At 35.8% G+C, this 20,860-nt stretch overlaps 1 protein-coding gene across 3 annotated transcripts; it reads right to left on the reverse strand.

Moving 5' to 3' along the window:
• Positions 1–835: 835 nt before the first annotated feature.
• On the reverse strand, positions 836–20,828 carry LOC106712269 (protein kinase C-binding protein 1-like). Of its 3 annotated transcripts, none has more exons than XM_045686225.1 (21): positions 20,658–20,828; positions 19,242–20,447; positions 18,568–18,797; positions 18,026–18,110; positions 15,819–15,999; positions 15,432–15,602; positions 14,686–14,861; positions 10,719–10,829; positions 8,062–8,189; positions 7,377–7,475; positions 5,805–7,240; positions 5,409–5,659; positions 5,133–5,309; positions 4,664–4,786; positions 4,104–4,248; positions 3,346–3,469; positions 2,374–2,494; positions 2,017–2,088; positions 1,732–1,822; positions 1,448–1,551; positions 836–1,356 (listed from the first exon to the last, which is right to left on the reverse strand). In XM_045686225.1, the coding sequence occupies exons 2-21, from the start codon at positions 20,445–20,447 to the stop codon at positions 1,243–1,245; spliced, it is 5,145 nt and encodes a 1,714-aa protein (XP_045542181.1). In that variant the 5' UTR covers positions 20,658–20,828; the 3' UTR covers positions 836–1,242. The 3 variants fall into 3 exon arrangements, with proteins under 3 accessions (XP_045542181.1, XP_045542179.1, XP_045542178.1); XM_045686223.1 differs by having other exon boundaries at positions 1,732–1,813; positions 19,098–20,447; XM_045686222.1 differs by having other exon boundaries at positions 19,098–20,447.
• Positions 20,829–20,860: the final 32 nt, after the last annotated feature.

Below are 20,860 nucleotides of genomic sequence, written 5' to 3' on the forward strand. Positions count from 1 at the left end.
GCTAAAATATAGACTTATTAATTACCAGTCTTAAAATATTAACGAATCATAAACAATATTCTAGATTCCCACTTTATTCTGAACACAATAATCTAGATTTCAATTACATCTAGACTTAAAAACATTGATGTTGATACTTGAGTGTAAATAACTTACAATCTGTAAGATCAGTTATATAATATTAACAAGTGCTTATTATAAACAAGTTAACTTCAAAAATGTTCATTTTCAAAAACATTTACTTTAACAAACTAAACCAGATAAGATAACAAAAAAAAGTATTTCACATAATTATTTTTAGTAAATGTTTTAAAAATCTTGGCTTCACTGTTATCGGGTCAACCTATCTCATTTTTAAAAACTAATATTGCAAATAATTCTGCTTGCTTTTTATATCAAAATTAAAAAATCATGTCATGCATTATATATGTGAATAATGCGAAATATAATCAATATAATATTGAATAAAAACTTCTGACAATCATATGCACAAGTTTTAAACCACCTCAATCAATCTTAGTACTAACAATAGATTTACAATGAATCTAGCAGACTAGATAATAATCTAGTAATTTTGTACATACAACCAAATTAAATTACATATTACCTCAGCAAAGTCAACCGTGGAGTATTTTTACATACAAATTTTTATTTTCATCTGGATTTTTTTTAATTATAATTTTTATACTATTTCTCATAATTTTGATGTGGTGTTATTTTTATATGCAGTCACATTTGGACAAATTATTTTAAGAACATATGTACAATATAAAACTTCATAATTTTACTTCTTTAAGTTAATTGATACACAATTTAACAAAACTGTTGTCATTTTTATAGGTGGGATTTTATGTATGTCACAAAAATTACAGCACCGTAATATATCCTAGTAAAAATTAATTAGTAGATGATAATTTACAAATTTTAGAAACAGGATATTCATTTTTAAATATCTATAGCACTAATGAATCTAACTTTTACAGTAGCGCTTCAGTTGGCTCGCCGATTACAAGAGAACTTTTGTTCCCGGTGTGCCTAATTAAATCCCGGTTACTATATCAAACCAAACAAAAATAATATACTACAGTGGCAACACCAATCACTCCACAGATAACTTTGTAGGTATGAATTTGATAGTTCTTTCATGAATAATCCTTGTCTTCAGTCTTGATGTCTTTAATTGTCTAGTGTCAAGTCAATAATATCACAAAGTATGGGGTGAGGTGTGGCATGTGGCGACTCTCACGTGTAGTACTGTACTTGAGGTCGACGTGTCATCGCATTACTCGAACCCCCCACAATCAAGTACCCGCCAGATGTAACCACTTTCTTTGTACTGTCGTCTGGGTTGATTACCTGGAAAAATTGTATTTTTTTTTAAATTTATATTTGCAAGAATGTAATTATGGAATTTGTCTCAGACATAGGTTTTTTTTATAAAACTCACTTTCTTATTAACATTTAGTGGTGATAGTTTCGGTGGACCGGGGGGCTTGTATGTGCCCACGCACTTCATAGTCTGATTACCGGTCGAGTCCTCGAACATACTCACTAAAGGAAAAGAAAAAAATATATTTTCATTATAAGCAGTATTATACCAATGAAATTTTTAAATTAAAAATGTGTTTTTGCTTAGTTTAGTTTTATTCAATCATTGTTCGGTGTACAAATTATCACAATACTGTAGTCGTAGTACGGTTTTATGGGTAGTTGTATAGGGCAGTATATCACCTATAATAGAGGGTTTCTGAGCGCTCTGATCCTGTGTGTAGACTCGCACAGGCGCCAGCGCGGGCGCGGCCGGCGTGCTCTTCTGTAACACCAGGAATTCATTCACCATAAGTATACATATATTGTAAATCAGTGGACATTAATTAATATTTGCAGTATTAACTTGCAACCTATTTTTTTAATATTCATTAAAATATAAAAAAAAAATAGTCACTACGTTCACGTTAAGCCAGTTTAAATTTGTATAACAATGTCTATTAGATGTAATTTTTCATTACAACTCACTGGCATCGGCTTGTTGCTGTCCGTTGATTTGTTGCCATCACTTGTCGGGCTTCCATCTATCGCATCATTTTCCTACAATGTTAAAATAAAACATTAATAAAAATTCACTCTCGTCATTAAAAAAAAAGATTTGATACGAAAAAAAAACTAAAACATATTTCTCCTGTTAAACTAAAAACTGACAAATTACACAAAGATGTCGATATGGTATAACAACGGTATAAAGATTATCATATATCTTTAGGGCTGAGTACGTCGTACAAGTCGCTGTACAAATCACAATATTAAGTGTAAAAGGTTCCGGGTTACACTGTTCAGATGATCTTGAGCCGGCGAGATATTTGAAAAGAGTTATACCTGTCTCTGCTGAGTGCACACAGAGTAGTGGTGCGTCCAGTGCGCGCGCTGGCACGGGTAGTCGCAGTACGATGTGTTCCAGCAGCAGTAGAACTGCGCCTCCTTGCTGCAGTTTGAACACCTACAATGTCATTATAGTTAAGGAACCAAGTAAACAAATACTAGAGCTAGATCGAGCTAGAATATCTAGAATATAGCTAGATATAATTGTGAACGCTATCAATATTAGCAATTGGGTCCTGTACATCTCAATGTGTTTCAAACATCATCACCTCTTTCAAAAACACCAAATATGACGGCAAGTAAAAAAAATCAAACATATCTAAATGTTATCCTAAACGGATAAATACATTTACAACTAATATTTAGTTTGTAATAAGTAATTATAAGGTGAAAATTATAATGACAAAAATATAAATGGCGATACAAAAAGGTAAACGAGTCATGAATCCGCAATTTCAGACGCGTTTCCTACCTTTAATCGACGGTAGAGAGGAAGCACAGAAGGGGGATATCTCCCCATCCTATGCGTTCCCTCCATCACCAAATTTATCCCTCTTCCCGTCCTTGCTTCATAAGAAAAAAAACTTGTGAGCTGTCATGGGACGACTGGCAGATGTGAAACATCGTGTAATATGCATAAAATATTAAATATTATAATTAGATAAATAATAATGATAATAATAATAATAAAACCAGCCAGGCGGAGACAGAATTAATATAAAAGAAATAATAATAAATAACATTAAATATTATTAAATTAAACACATAAAATATATATATGTATAGTGTGGCGGCACGGCAAGCGTCGCCACGGCCAGCGTCGTCACGCCAAGAATTCGGTTTACAAGTGATCCTATAGATGTTTCACATCAAAAAGGTGGGAAGGGAAAGATTATTATAATTAAGCTTCCAGCACTCAGAATGTAAGAAAAGTGTGTGTTCTGATAGTGTGACTGCGGCTGTGCTCACCACTGCTTGGACTTGGCGAGCTTGACAGCTGCCTCGAGCTCCTGCTGAGCGGCGCGACGCACCTCGTTCACTGCACGACTCTTCTCCTTCTCAAACGTCGCCCTCATCTCCGCCACTATCAGCTCTGGAATTACAACATTACTAATACTATAAACTAGCTTTTACCCGCGACTCCGTCCGCGCGGAATAAAAAAAATTCACACAAGATAAAAAAGTTCCTATGTTCGTCTCCTAGTTCTAAGCTATCTCCCCATCAATTTTCAGCTAAATCAGTTCGACCAATCTGAGTTATAAATAGTGTAACTAACACGACTTTCTTTTATATATAGACTAGCTTTTACCCGCGACTCCGTCCGAACGGAATAAAAAATTTAAAAACGGGGTAAAAATTATCCTATGTCCGTTTCCTGGTTCTAAGCTACCTGCCCACCAATTTTCAGCCAAATCGATTCAGCCGTTCTTCAGTTATAAATAGTGTAACTAACACGACTTTCTTTTATATATACAGATGTGAATGTTTAGATGGATGGATGGATGAATGTTTTTTACAAGGTATCTACAGAACCGCTAAACGGATATCGCTGTAATTTGACGTTGATGTAGGAGATACTCTGGAAGAACACATAGGGTACTAATTAAGTTTTTTTTAATCCCCACTGAGGAGCTCGAGTCTAAGCTGGGGGAACTTTATAATATGTAGGAATTCTGATGAGCTGGAATAAAATGTATCCATGTTTCAAATGTGTATGTAAACTGACCGTGGTTGTGCTTCAGCTCGCTGATCTCCTGCTGGTGCAGCCACTTGGCCTGCTCGAGCTGAAGGCGCGCCGTCGTCGCCTGCGCCGCCGGCTCGTCTATCTTGTCCAACGATTCCTCCAATAGTGTTCTGAAGAAATCTGTCAGCTGAAAATATTTTAAATTAAACATATAGTAGTAGTAACATATAGTATAGTTGACCGCAGAACGGACGGCCGATGGGGCCGCAAAGTACTGGAATGGCGGCCAGGTATAGGTCGAAGCAGCGTGGTCAGGCCTCCCGCAAGATGGACCGATGATCTGGTCAAGGTTGCGGGAGTATCCTGGATGCGGGTTGCACAGGAATCATTGTGGCGATCTCTAGGAGAGGCCTATGCCCAGCAGTGGGCGTTACGAGGCTGAATAGATATACATAGCAGTCAATGGATTTACAATGAGACTAGATAAAAACGTATATTACGATTTCATATAACGTAGATTTCGTCCAAACATGAGGTGTAGGAGTTTATAGCTTTATCTGCTTCGAGCAAAATTATTTGACAGTGTTTTTATGGTGGTATACCTTGACGGCATTCTGGTTGAGCTTGGCGGTGAGGGGTCCGGCGGTGGAGGGAGGCGGTACAGCACCCAGCGGTGCGCTCGCGTCCAGCGGGTGCACCAGCGGGCGCTGCTGCAGCCGCGGCAGCTGACCATATACAACTATCTTATCAATAAAGTCACAATAAATTCCTCACTTGTAGATTATAAACTACAAGTTGTAACACCAACTATTGCTTTCTACTAACAGTCGGCCGCAAGTTCGTCAGCACATAATTAAATAAACAAAGTAGCCTACAACATGTCCGCGTGCTTCAGCCACCTTCCCGTCAAAGTCCCATCTGAATCGTTCTATGCGTTCCGGAAATTACCCGGAACAGACGCGGTCTTGCGAACAAATAATCTTTTTTTCGATATAACATACAGGCATATTGAAACAGTATAATATAAGCTATTTAATAAGCAAGATATAATGTACATGTACATGTTATTACCTCTCCAGGGGTGTCATTCCTGTTTCCCGGCGTTGCTGATGTCACCGGTGGGGTAGAGGAAGCCACGTTGGGGGAGGCGAGGGCCAGGGGCGAGGGGAAGGAGGGCAGCGACCCCCCCGCGCTCACCCCCGTAGAACACCTCTCCGATATACCGTTTAACACTGACGTAGGAGAATCCTGATAATAAATCATGAATATAAACAACATGGAATGGAATTTAACTCAACACAAGGAAATTAACACCTTAATAATATATATAAGTTGTGTAAAACTTACATCTAATCCACCGACAGACATGACAGGCTGTAGACTGAAGGTCCATTGTCCGTTGAGTGATGTGAGCAGTGGTACAGTGTGGACGTTGGTGGCCACCTGGCCCACGGTAGGCACTTGCACTGGGCTAGGGTTCAACCCAGCGGTGGGCACGGTGGACAGCACGTTGCACGTGTTCGTAGTCGCCGGGCCCACTTTGGGCATCGAGGAAGGCATGCTGAACGGCAATACGGGACACGGATTGACACCATTTGCTGTCAAAGTTAGAGGTCAATTTGAATTATTAATTAAAAAAAATTATACTTGAGTTTTATTTGAATTTACACTATGAGTTAAAAAGGATTATTATTTATATTTCACTTTACATGTGAAGATATCAAATGTTTGGTGTAAACTTACCGGATGTTACAACTGGAGCGGGCCTGGCATTGGGTGCATTAAGGCAGTTGGTAGCAATAGGTCTGACTCCCCTGACAGGCGCCTGTGTAACCGGTGGCTGTATCGGTATATACACCATTGAATTCTTGCCATTCAATTCAGATCTCCCGTCGTCAGACTTCTTAGGTTGGGGGAAGGTCTTCTTAGCCCGGACGCGGATTTCTGGCGGTTTCGATGCGGTCTTTCGTGTATTGATGGGTGCAACGACCACTTTGTTTATTCTCACTTCACGTAAACTAGTCGAGACTGGCGGGTTCACGGGTTGGAGTTTGAAAGCATTCATTAGATTCATCTTTTCGTTGTGTCGGTCGATGTCATCTAAATCTATGGGTTCTGATTTTATTTCTACTTGTATTGGGTTCTTTTCTTTTGGTGTTATCTCTAAAGATGACATTCGGGCGAAAGCACGAACGCCCACTCGACCAACAGGTGGTGGGTCAGTATCATTTCTTAGCTTTTGCAGTTTCGTGACAGCTTCTTTCATATTACGTACATTATCTGTACTTGTTGGAGTAAAAATACTAGATTCTGACGTGTCTTCTATGGTTATTTCTATTGACGTGGTAGTTGCGGGTGTATTTACTGTTTTAGGAGAATTGCTTTCGTTACTCTTCGGTATCAGAAGACTTCGAACGCTACTAATGGTTGGTAATCCGGTAATATTGTTATTTATTATATTGGTTTTAGATTCTCGAGCAATAACTGCTAAGCTAATATCATCATCTACGGGTGCAGCATTTGCTGTTTTTTGTTCTTCGGAGTTTGCTTTAGATATAATCTTTTTAACAACAGTTTTATCTCCATCAAATTCTTTAGTCTTGTTGTTTATGTTGTCATCTTTTACATCTTTATCTAAAGTCTTTTTCTCGTTGCTATATTGTTTTATTTTGATAATTTTATCACCATTATTATTTAAAACTTTATTTTTGGAATTTCTACGTTTTTCCGACTTCGGTTTGTCTTCTTTCTCTAAATTGTTTGTTTTATCTAATTTTGGTTGCTTTTTCGTTGTTGTAATTTCATCGATATTATTTTTATCTTTATTTTTGGGAGTGCTAGTTTTAGGTAGCTTTACTTTTATTATAATTTTAGGTGAATTTGGTTCAGTACTATTTTCTTTAACACTAGTACTACTTGATGGTTCATTATCATCATTATTTGTTGTTTCCATCGCTTCATCTTTAGTTGTTTTATCGGGTTTGTTTTCTGAAACTGTAATTTTTTCTTTAGTTTCTTCATTTTTGTTTACTTTTGCTTCAACATTGGCTCGTTTGCGTTTCTCTGCGATGGGACTGTTGCTTACACTTAATATGGTTACAACAGCTTCCTCTAAATCTGAACGTCGACGTTTTCTAGAAGGTTCCTTCTTCGGTGAGACCATGTCAATTTCCATACTTCTGAAATACAGTTTTACTATAATTATTATTGAAACCAATATGCAATTTCTCTCAGTTTTTATATAATAATTTATCTGTAAGTGACAAAAGCAATCTTAATCTAGCATAACTTTATAAAATTTAAATATTATCTTACTTATCGTTAATGGAATAGTCTTCTTCTTTGGCGATTTCAGCGCCGTCCGCCATTTTTCTAGTTCGCGTAACGGACATTTCTTCTCCTTCACTGACGTCGCTGTAACGAAAAACACTTAAAGTGTACCCTTTGTATTCATTGACCATTCACTTTTAAGGTCTGATTAATCTCTCATTAACTATTGGTATTTCAATTTTGGGTAATAATTCTTTTTTCGAATATTTTTACCAAACTAAAGATGGTTCAAATAAAAAATCATCTTACTTATAATTTTAAAAATGCGAATGTTTAAATGGATGGATGGATGGATGTTTATTTGAAGGTATCTCCAAAACGGCTCAACGGATCTCGATGAAATTATTATTTAATTAGAGCACAGTCTGGAAGAACACATAGGATACTAATTTTTTTTTAATCCGCGCGGAGTCGCCGTCGACAGCTAGTATAAAATATATAACACTAATATACAGGATGTCTTGGAAAAACGTGTACAACTGTGTACCATTAATTTCGTTGAACATAAACTAATAAAAACTATTCGAGATATTTGAATAAATGTAAAATTATTTACAAGTTGGGTTAAATCGACTGATATTCAACTTAAGAATCCATGGTACTCTACACTTCCCGGACATCCTGTATATAAAATAAGACATACAGAGATAAAATGTATTTAAAGACTCACCCATCTTGAGTAGATGAACTCTTAGAACTTTTAGAATTAGATCTACTTTTATCTCTTCCTGTATTTTGTGTTGATCCTCCTGATTTCTCTTTCGTCGCTACAGACACTTCGCCATCGAATGATGGAATCTGAAATTATAAAAGAAATGCTTAAGAGAAATTATGTCCACGCCCCCATCGAATAATCTCTTACCGGCTTTTTGTTTTTCCGTCGAATTCGGCATCTAAAGGTCCTATTACACTTTGTGATTTTTTTTATATTTTTCTTAATGTTAATTACGGAGATAAAAATCATTATTGAAACAGATTTTTTTTTATTTCTGGTATTATAATTTTTCCTTCATAGCACAGAATACGTCCGGAATATATGAATGAAAATTAAATACAATGAAACTATAAAAATTAGCTTTGTTTTGGTATCTAAAAGATTCTTGTACAATAATTATTGATGAAGTTATTAAAGAAATAAGGTTTTTTGCTTCTCCTGAAAAAAATGATTTTTCCTATTACGGGTTTATTAGGTGGGGGCGTCGATTAGTGATGCAACGGAAGTGTCTTACCGGAACCAGAAACGGAAACAGATTTCAAAAATAAATTTTAGCAGAAACGGAAACGGAAACGGATGCGGAAACAGAAGTGTAAATAATAATAAAAAACATATTTACAAAAATATTTTTTTCGGTAAAAACAGTTTGTATTCGTTTTTAATTTATTAAGGCATTGGATATCGGTGTCCTTTAGCCTTCAATGTATGTATTTTTACTGCGCTGCAATAAGTTAAAATACGCGTTTTTTTTTTATTTATTTTCAGGAAACAAAATTACACTATTTACAAATTAATGTTCGCCAAACCACTCGTGTTGACAAACGACAAATATATTTCTTTATTAATACATTCACTGCTGACCACTATTTAGAGCTATTAGTATCAGCGCCTCCCCCACGGATCCGAGCGAGGAGCCCGTTCACTTTGTAGTAGCCAGTAAGCCGCCGGCGTTTGAAGCGAGTCCATGTTGCTTTGTGTGGCCACTCTGGCAATATAGTCAACTAACGAAAAAGAGTATTATAATTATTAGTCTAACTCTTACTCTAAAAGAGTAATTATAGTTTCATTCTTACAGTGTTGTAGTGATTAGTATCACGTTCGTACGGAGGCAAACATAAAAATATCTTGTATCACATGAAGCTAAGGCTGAACTTTATGTTATGTATGTATATTTTTTAAATATATGTATTTCCTGTATGTGTGTGTGTTTGTATGCGTGTGTGTGTATGTGTGTGTTTATGTGTGATGATGATCCCTAGCGCTCAAACGCAAAAAATGTGTTTTTTTTATTGAAATAATTACAATAACATTATTAATTTAATTATATGTTCAACATTTCCAGATATTAAATAAAAAATCATCATAAAAAGTTTTGGCTCCCAGCTGTTACCTTTTTTTATTGTGTAAACAGTGAATGTGATCAAATACACCAAATCTAGATTAGAAAAAGATATAATTATTAGGCGTCGGTGGCTCGTGGCACTTGACTTGCAATCTGCAGGGCCTGGGTTCGAATCCCGCCATGTCCCGCAATGTGTTTTTCGATTTTCGATTTACATATGTACATTTATCCGACGTTCTTACGGTGAAGGAAAATGTAGTGATGTTGCCTGCACATATCTGAGAAAAAATTCAATATGTGTGAAGTCAACCCGCTCTGGGCCAGCGTCGTTGACTATGGCCTAGTCACCCCTAATTTGGGGTAGGCTCCGAGCCCCTCAGTGGGGATGCATAGTGAACTGATGATAATAATGATGATGATATATTACATGGTTTTCACTTATTCAAAAGTACATTTAATAACTCGTAAGTATGAAATAGTCACATTTTGCCAGTTGTCAAATTTTATATGGACAACAAGTAGTAGTAAGGTTAAGTAATTAAGTATATACTATTAAATTAAGTAGTTAAATTACCCTTGCATCTTATACACTTGTAAATATATAATTTACTGTTTTCATCGTAACGTGGCTTTGTTACCGGGCAGAATATGTTTGATTGGACTGTTTACATATTATTATTACTTGTCACTTTACACTTACTATGTAATCTTACTTTTTTGTAGCTTCTTTTGTAATTATGTATGTCTCAGTGAGAATATTTTAGGATATAAGTTTTTATGTACTTATAGATTAGATTGTACGCATGTAACTATAACATAAACTTGTGTCTGTTAATTCTCCGAATAAATAAATAAATAAATAAATAAACAACTAGACAGTTTACTCCAGCAAGAGAAACTGATTGTTTCAAACAGCAGCAGAAAATATTACGCGCTTAAATTCACAAAATAGTACGTAAACAAACAAATGCGACAAGTGCCGAAAGGCCGCGCACCGACTGCGCGTCTCGCGCCGCGCATTTGGATCTCTCAGCCATCGTAAAGTTCCGTTTTATCTCCGTTATAAAAGTTGCGGAAACAGAAGCAGAAACGGATGTTGAAAAGCACGCGGAACTTCCGCACTTGCGGAAACGGAAACAGACATCCGTTGCATCACTAGCGTCGATGTATTATTGAGATTATCGAGACATTTTTGCGCTTCAAAATTACTGAGTATCAATAACTTATTTCACTTATCATATCTTAAGATAGTCCAGTAAAAAATACTTACCATCATTTTTAATTGTTCACTTAATTTTGTAGGATCAAATTGTGTTTTAAAAGGCGGGTATACAAATTTTCCATATTTTCTTGATATATTTCTGATGTGTAACTCTGCTTCCTGAAATAAAAATGACTTTGCTTTTGGACTTTTCATGTTTCAACTTGTGTTTGAACAACATTATGTTTTCTCTTAATTTTTAAGTATACATAGACAAGCTGATTTTATATTATGAAAACTTATCATAATATAGAATCAGCTTGTCTTGAATCGTCAAAGTCATTGCCGTCAAATATTAACTAACAGTCGTCCACGACTTTGTCCGCTTTCCCGTGCTACCTTCCCATCAAAATTGGTACAGACGTTCCGGAGACTACCCCGAAAAAAACACAGCCTTGCGGATAGACATACAGACAGATAGACAGCCAAAAAATAATTTTTCGTTACCAGCTACGCAAACTGACATATGAGTTTTTTTTTTTCGATATTACATACAGACACTCGAATTTTATTAATATACAGTCAAAATCTGTTATAACGACATCGAAGGCACTACTCATATTGAGTCGTAAAAACCGATAGTTGTAACAACCGGTGACATGTATTAATAGGAAAGATATGTATATTCATGAAGGAAATTAAACCGCATTTTGTTTTTTTTTTTTTGGTAAATCGTGTGTTTTGGAAATTAAATTTAGATACAAATTACCGAGTAATGAAATATGCATAATATTTTTCGATCTTACCGACGACGTAATAATAAGAAAATATGAACTGATGTTTTGCACAAAAGAAAGAACTTTAAATTATAATAAGTAGAATTTTTTAATTTATTTTAATTTTTAAATTAATTATTTTTTTTTCTGTTGCTGTATCATAATTGATTATTATGATAAATTGTTTACTTCCGCCCTACCTGTAATCAATGCTGCCCTACCTCAAATTCAACTCTAGCTACAGCCCTGGCTTCACCACTCATTTTCCCGCCGACAATGCCATGTCGAGCCCGGAAACGTTGAATCCAACTAGACGAGCAAACAAAATCTTCACCAAAACGTTGAGCAAAATCGTTTGCTTTTTGTTGAAGAATCGGTCCATTTATTAGCACATTATTTGTCGTTTGATATTTAAACCACTTTAACAAAGCTTCCTCAATGTTCGCATGCCGCGTTGTTCTGGCTCGTTTCATTTTCAAAAAATTCTTGTCGTAAAGGATTTGAATTTTCTCCCTTTCTTTCCAAATGGTTGAAATTGTCGAATGTGATACACCATATTCTTTTGCCAGGTCTTTGTTTGGAATTCCTTTATCTAGCTTTGAAATAATACGCCATTTTTCTTCGATATTGATTTGTTTTCTTTTTTGCGACATGTTACAATTTTCACAGTTAACTCAACAATATGTTTTGGTGCGTCTTGTATAAAGATAAGTAACAAACTGACTTAAGCTTAAGAGATATGACCAAGCGGGCCTTGAGGCTACGGCGTGCATGTGCTTTGTTTCTAAGAATTACAAAAGACCCTAAACTTTGTTTACTTTTACGATAATAGCCATTGACTATTATACTGTGCCAGATGTGGATACTGTTACCTATTCAAATTGTTTACAATACAGCTGAGCCGGTCGTTCTACAGATATAATTCTCCGAAAACATTAACCAAATGTAGTCGCTTAATGCGGTATGTTGTAATAAACAATGTCGTAAAAACCAATGTTCTCGATAAAGCGGTCATATAACATTCAGCCAGGACCTTTGATTTTGGTCAATTTAACCGGTATGTTGTTCTAAACCAGTGATTCTCAACCTTTTCCTTGTTGCGGCACATATTTAACGATTTCAAAATTTGGCGGCACACAAAGAAAAAGATAAAAATTATTTACTTACTACAACACACTGCATAAATAGTTTATCAACTGTATAAAATTAATTGTATCTATATGACATTTCTAGACGCTATTTTTTTTTCAACTATTTTTTCTGTCATTTTTCTTTTATGCGAAGAAAAACAGATACAGTGTGCGTGTGCAGCAAGTCAGCACATATGCTCGGGATTCCCCGTGGGATGTGTAGACAGTGCACGTGTTCAATCACAGTAGCATTTAGTAGAGTGCGATAAAAACAAAAAAAAAAACTTATTTGGAAAACCGTGTAAAAGCGAAAACGTGTAAAACAAGTACCGTGTAAATCATTGGATATCTGTACTGCAAACTTAATAAGTTTACAAATTTATAAATTGACACTACATGCAATTAAATTAATATTAGGTCCTTACATATGAAATTGGCGTTTTGTATGGGAGGAACAAAAAGTCGAATATTTTTTAATATAATATATTTAATTAATCAAAGTATGAACCATAATTTTCTATGCACTTTTGCCATCTCATAGGTAGTTCATTGATCCCTTTACTAAAAAAACCAGTCGGACGGGAAACAATAAAATCTTTGAAGGCGATTTGGACTGCCCCATAGGAGTTGAATTTTTTCCCTTGCAAGAAGTTATCCAAATTTCGAAAAAAAATGGTAATCTGTTGGAGCAAGGTCCGGGGAGTACGGAGGATGTCTTAGACTTTCCAATTGAAGCTCTTCTAATTTAGTAGCCGTCTGTTGCGCAGTGTGTGGTCTAGCGTTGTCGTGAAGCAGCAGTGGCGTGGAGCGATTGACCAGCCTAGGTTGTTTAGCCGCTAGCTTTTCCATCATGGTTTGCAATTGCTGACAATAGACATCAGCCGTAATAGTCTGTCCAGATTTGAGAAAACTGTTATGAACAATACCGGCACTAGTCCACCAAACGCTTACAAGTAACTTTTTTGGGGTTAATTTTCGCTTGGGGCAGGATTTGGCTGGCTGGCCAGGATCCAACCATTGCGCTGAGCGCTTCCGATTATCGTAAAGAACCCATTTTTCATCACAGGTAATGATTCGGTTTAAAATACCTTCATTATTGTGCCGGTTTAGTAATGTAACGCAACAGTCGACGCGCGTTTGCCGGTTTGCTTCAGTCAATTCGTGAGGTACCCACCTTTCAAGCCTTTTAATCTTCCCAATTTGCTTCAAGTGAATTAAAACAGTTTTATCACTAACATCGCAGCCTGCAGCTAACTCGGACGTGGTTTGCGATGGATCCGCTTCCACAATAGCCTTCAACTCTTCATTATCAACTTGAGTCTCAGGCCGTCCACGGGGCTTGTTCTGCAGATCGAAATTTCCAGAACGAAAACGTTGGAACCAAAAACGAACTGTGTTTTCTTTTGCAACACGACCGCCATACACATCATTCACCCTTCGAGTCGTTTCCGCAGCACTAGTGCCACGGCGGAACTCGTACTCGTAAATAATGCGATATTTTAAGTTTTCCATTTTGTAAAATGAGTGACGCAAACAGAAGAAAAAACACAAACGAATGACGGTCATCGAACCACAAATACATGAGTCTATAGCTGTACAAATTTGAATTTGGAATTCCTTACCAAAGAGGAGAAATTTGTGATTAAAGTGGCCAGTACGAAAAACGCCAATTTTATATGTAAGGACCTAATATTAAACCGAATCACATACATTTGCAAATTTTAACGAAAGAAAATGTGCAGTAACTACTATGCAACACATTGTGAATCCCAACTATCACTAAAACAACACGTTTTGTACGCAGAAGTGGCAAGTGTGCTCCGACCTGAGACATATTCCTATTGCTATGCACGCCGCTTCATCATAATTTGGCACTAAGAAAAACCGCGTTGCAAAGCAAATAATAAAATAATTTATTTTTTTGTGGATTTAAATATATATTCATGTTAAAAATCTTTTTCTTTTTAAATTATATAATTTATTTTAATATTAACATTATTATATATTTGCAAAATTTGGCGGCACACAAAAGTGCTGCGGCACAGTGGTTGAGAATCACTGGTCTAAACGATGTCACCATAAACGGTTATGACTGTATATATAAATACAACTAATATACTTTCGACTCACCTGCATACTATCAAGTATATCTTGTCGTTTAGTCCTGAAGTTATTGGGATCTTTCTCAGAGTAGAGATAGCAGTCCTTGGAAGGCACCCAGGCGCGGTCGTGGGCGCCGAAGAACCGCACATCCACCAGCCCGCTGCTGTTCACTGACATCGCCTTCGCCGGCCAGTGGGGGAAACCTGAGAATGTATCACAAATACTTTCACACAAATATTTTATTAACAACTAGCTTTTACCCGCGACTCCGTCCGCGCGGAATAAAAAATAGATAACGGGGTAAAAATTATCCTATGTCCGTTTCCTGGTTCTAAGCTACCTGCCCACCAATTTTCAGTCAATTCGATTCAGCCGTTCTTGAGTTATAAATAGTGTAACTAACACGACTTTCTTTTATATATATAGATGTATTTTTTAACAAACAATTAACAACAAAAATCAATGTTTAATGGTTAAATTATCTAAACGAAACTTAACATGGTTTTTTATGGCAACAAACGAGTAAGTGGTCAACTGATTTTGCTGAAAAAGCGAAGCGATCGCTACCCATAGACATCTGCAATTGCAATTGTCGCTTACCTTAAATCAATAAAGGAGGGGGGCGCACAGGAAAACGATATTTTCCCTTCCCATCTTTTCCTTAATAAAAAGTAGGTAAGAGAACATGGACCCAAATTAGATTTCCGACACTTCACTATCCAAAAAGTGTAAAAACTAGTTTATACTATAAAAATACAGTAATCCTAATTTACCTTTGAGTTTAGCCCAGAGCAGTATGTGAGGTGTGCTGCAGACGTCAGTGAACCAGGTGGGTCTTCGCGCATGCGCAGCCGCGTAACACTCAGGGCACGCCTCGATCTCCGCCATCTCTGTACGGCACATGCGCACCAGCGCACGCGCATGTCCAGTCAACTTCGATGTTGCTGTAAAACAAAATAATACAATTTAATTACTAAATTAGGTGATCTGTGATACATTAATAAAAATATAGATTAGTTTATGGACGCGTAAGTTAGATTTTTAAGAAAACATCTGCACAAAACAACTACCACAGCTCACATACTTTTTGAAAAAAATATAGACAGCAGTAGAAACATATAGTGTAATGTTTGTTAAAATACCATTGAAAATGTACTCACAAGTATTAAATATGATGCTATTATGAAATATCCATTGTGTGTCCGCTAGGAAGGCTTCAGTGCTGCCGTAAAGACCGTCGCTGATGTTCTTCTTCATGAGCGACAAGTCCATCGGATGTACCACGTATTTGTCGTAGTCGGGGAATGTTGCACGGTCAACCGGCTGCATGAACGGTTCCGCCTAAAACGAATAACATAGGTATAAAGTAAACTAACTGAATGTTTAGATGGATGGATTGTTTGAAGGTAGTCCGGAACTTGATTAAATTTAGCACAGATGTAGAACATAGTTTGAAAGAACACATACGCTATTTAGTAAGTTTTTTTTTAATTCCGCGCGGACGACAGTTTGGATAGATGTTTTGTTATAAGATACAACGGATTAATGAAACTGTATGTAAAAAACATATAGTTCTTATTGAGTAGGTTAATTCCACGCAGATATTTTATGAATGCGAATTTATGGATGGATGTGTGAATGTTTATTAAAATCTGGAATACAAGGTAAGCTATTAATTTATTTTTCTATTTCACGCGGATGTAGTCTCGGACGACGAAAGCCTATGCGTATTCTGCTGTTCTTGGCAGAATAACTTTTTGGCTAGTAAAAACATTCCTAATATTCGTTATACATAGTAAACTATGTTTTACTGTGAAGAAAGAGTTAAGACCTTTTTACAAGCACGTTATCATATGTTTCTGAGACCAAAATCCCCTTTTAAAACATATTGTTATCTCTCTTTTGACTACGATAATGACAGGGATGAGGATATAATTTATACAGAGATTTTAGTCTAAGAAACTGTACTCGTTCTGTCGACACTTTCATTTCTTTGATCGACACAGTAACTAAAATCAAAAGAGGAAAACATTTGCAGATGGAAGATGGTATTAATTTAGAAATGGAAAAAGACTTTAATTATTTTTAGCATCAAATAATTAACCAACATGACATGCATATAAAAATGTGCAGTTTCTGTTATCAATGTTTACTATCAACTATTGTATAAACCTAAAGAGAATAAAGAATTCTTAATAAATCGTAAACAATTTTAATTTACGACAATCAAGTAAGACAATATATTGAGGTCATTTATTATAATAAAAATTCATTAAAATATGTAATGTTCAAACAATAAATAAAACCAAATCACGTTAAGTGTGGGTGGGTAACATGAACAATCCACTAATAGAAAGGTAAGACAGAACCAGAACGAACATTCGAGAAGTAATGCAACAAAGCAAGAACACAGACGCGTTCTACGATGTATTTATTATTAGTGTAGGGCGAGACTGAACGTGACAGAGTACAGAAGCCTCAGTATTGATTGTACGGCGTTAGAGCGAGAGACATGTTTGCGGCGTCACGCGCAGTGGATTGCGTAGATAAGTAGCAAGGTCATTTCACCGAGCACAACGGCGTGCCTCGAACACAAACATTTCATGTGAAGAAAACAGAATTCGAAAAGTTTCTTACAATTTCAATGCAAATATATACATTTAATGATATTGTAACCTCATCAAATGTTATTCTCGTAATGAAAATTAGTTCTTAGTCGTAATCCGATCTGATTTTAAGCAGCAATGATTGTCAAATAGTTTTGGTTTTTGTAATAATTACAACAATCAAAATCTAATTACCACATTGATATAATATGTAATTGAATATTCATATAAGAAACAACTTTTTAAAAATGAAATGTGTATAAACTTCCACATAACATACATGTAATAATGTACACAAATATATTAAATATAAAATATTTATATATTTGTAACCAATAAACACAAAATATAACTGGACCAATTTAAAAAAAACAACATTTTTTCATATCAAAAGGTGACAAACGAGCGAACGGACACCTGAATTTGCCGAAATAGCGAGGCGACCGTTGTCCATAGACATCCGCAAATGCAGATGCGTTGCCTACCTTTAATCAACGGAAAAGAGAACGTCCAGAAAGAGGATATTAGATTAGAATGCTATATTAATTCTGAGTAACTTAGAATAAATTTTACTATAGATAATTTATAAAATCTTTCAGAAATAGAGACATAAATTGAGAGGGGATGGTACTTAGTGTTATGAAATAAACTATCAGACATTTTATAGTAAGTCTGTCCCCCCTTTTTCTCTACTTATCCTGGTACTTACGCAATATAAGTCTTATGCAGAAAGTTGTAAAGTAATATTTCAAATGAATTACCCCATTAAAATCCATGAGGCGTTCCAATGCAAATTTAAGTAGATCACACAGCATACCCAATGATATTTTTTTCATAGCTGGCGATCTGGAAAGAAAAAAAAATACTGATAAATATTACGAAACAAAAGATTAACTAAAATGTCAAAGAAAAACAACATAAAAAATGGACCTAACTGTACAACTAAGCCTATGTTTTTTTTGTACACGACTTTTAACAGTGGAAAAACAAGGAATGTTTTTAAGGGTACCCTCTACTATATGTTGTTAATTTGTTATAAGTGATTCTATAAGTTTGTCATGAGATTTAGTCTAACAAATATAAATGCAAATGTTTTAATAGATGTTTGTTTTGAGGCATCTCCGGAAGGATAAACAGATCTTGATGAAATTTCGCACAGATGTAGATTATAATCTGGAGGAACACATAGGCTAATTATTGAGTTTTTTAATGCCGTGCGGACAGAGTCGCGGGCGACAAGTTCTTGAGACCTAAAAGATTTTAAGGCTTGTGAAAACTATTTTAAAATGTAAATAAAACTTACCTGGTGTCAGAACTTTCTGCAGTCAATACAGAGAGGCACTCGGGACATACCCAACTTTTATCATTTGTTATTTTGTTACGCTCTGTACCAGACAGGCATTTGTAATGAAATGAACGTGGGCAGATGGTGCACTGCATTGGATGGTGTGTCCTTTCATTAACACCTTGCTCAACTTGCCAGTGACAACGCCAGCAGAATAAATCTGAACGAAGTTTGCCATCCTGTTGATCCTATGGTTTAAAGAAAACACAATAAATTATCTATGGTTTTGTTTTAGGTGAAAGATTTGTCTGTTTTGAATAAACTTTAAAACAACTTATAAGTGGAACAAAAAGTCATTTTCAATAAATTGACTGATTGCTAATATTTGACTGACAAAAAGAATTACATAACCTATATTTTAGATTTTCTTTACATTACTCGTTTATCTACCCTATGGAGCAGGTTCGCAGTGGATTTTTTACTGTAACAAAGCACTATTAAAAATATACTAGAGTTTGTAGTTCAAGATGTAATAATCAGTGACTTACTTGATTGACTGTTGTTATTTTCGTTTTTGTACTGGGAGAGGTTTTGTTGTCATTTTTACTATCTTCACTCTCCTCATCAGATATGACATTGTCATTCTCATTTTTACCACTTTTACCTGTCACTGAATTTAAAAATTGCTTTACCTTATGAACGAATTCGGGATTTTGCGACCGCATCGATCTCTTAATGTTTGCCTTTTCAGATTTCTCACTGCATGTGCTCAGTTGCGAGTTGGTACTACTACGTCTGGTACCTTGTACCTTATCCACTTCTACCAGAGAAGTCAAGCTTGCATCTAAGGGAGTTCTTGATTTTCTTGTCTTACTAGTTAGTTGTGTACATTCACTTATAATTTTTGACTCTTTGGCCGATTTAATAAGAGACTTCAGTTCCCTGCTAATACTTTTATTATGTTCTTTTTCAGATATATCAGAACTTGCTTCATTTTGGGATTCAATTGAAGTTTCTTTTTCTGAAGTTATTGAGGATATCGTAGATTCATCAATTTTGGTATCTACATCCTTAACAATTGACTTATTATCAACTACATTACCCTCTTGGTTCTGTGATTCAACAATTTCTGGCTCAATAACTTTTTTCTCTTCTTCTGCCTTTTGATCAGGTTGGTTCACCTGTTCTTCCTCCTCAGGCTGTTCCTTAGCTGCATATTGATGATCAGAAATAGTTTTACTGTTCTCTACTTGGATTATTTTTTCTTGGCTCTCTTGGATTTTATCTTCTTCATTATTTTTTACATCACAGGATGAATCTGCTACTTCTATTGGTGTTGGCATTGATGAAGATATAGTTTTTACAGGAGACATTTCACATACAGGTGATGGTGATTTTGTTGACTTATTTGGACTCTTTTGTACACAAGACAGAGGTGATGGTGATTTTATTGAGGTAATTGAACTTTTACCCTCACATACTGGTGGTGATGTTGATTTAGTTGGGCTGTTATCCATGCAAGACATTGGTGATGGTGACGTTGACTTTGTTGGACTCTTCTCAACAATTGATGGTGACATAACCTTGGGTGCTGGGTCTTCCTCTTTTTGCTTATCTCTCTGGGGAGAGTTTGTGATTGATGTTTGCAATGAGTCAGTCTGTATTTTAGAAGTACCTTCACAGGATTGAGTCGACTGAACACAGTCATTCGTCTCAATGTTTTCTATATCTGCTGACTGCTGCAATGAATCTGGAGAATCTTCGTCTTGTATTTTCTCTATAACTATAATAGTTTCTACTACATCATTAGAGCCAGATATTTCTTGCATGTCTGTGACATCAGTGGTAGTCGACGACACGTCAGTCTCCATCTGGGCCTCCGAATTATCCTCCATCATCTGCAGTAAAAATAAACAGTTGCTTGATATTTTTAACGTGACCTTTGTAATGGATAGAAAATTATACTACACAAATTGTCACTGCTTGTGACGTCCTAACAAAAGTATCTGAGTGTCGGGGACCGGTCATTACCCGATCTTTACCATCCATCCAGCCAGTTACCGACTCACTTTCCATACAGTCATACAAAAATACATACAAGAACTTACCACACTTCTAGTGTAACTCTTATGTGAATGATATAAACATACAACACAAAGGCAGCTTTTACTTTATAATACTCGGTTTTTCGTATTAAACCATTTGTGTCACATATATATTTGCAGATAATACAATCGAAAAAATGAATACGTTCAACAATATTAACACATTGCCGAAGCACAACTGTTATATTATGTGCTTATATCGCTGC

This window comes from Papilio machaon, chromosome 3, assembly GCF_912999745.1.
Source record: "Papilio machaon chromosome 3, ilPapMach1.1, whole genome shotgun sequence".
Taxonomy (NCBI): Eukaryota; Metazoa; Arthropoda; class Insecta; order Lepidoptera; family Papilionidae; genus Papilio; species Papilio machaon.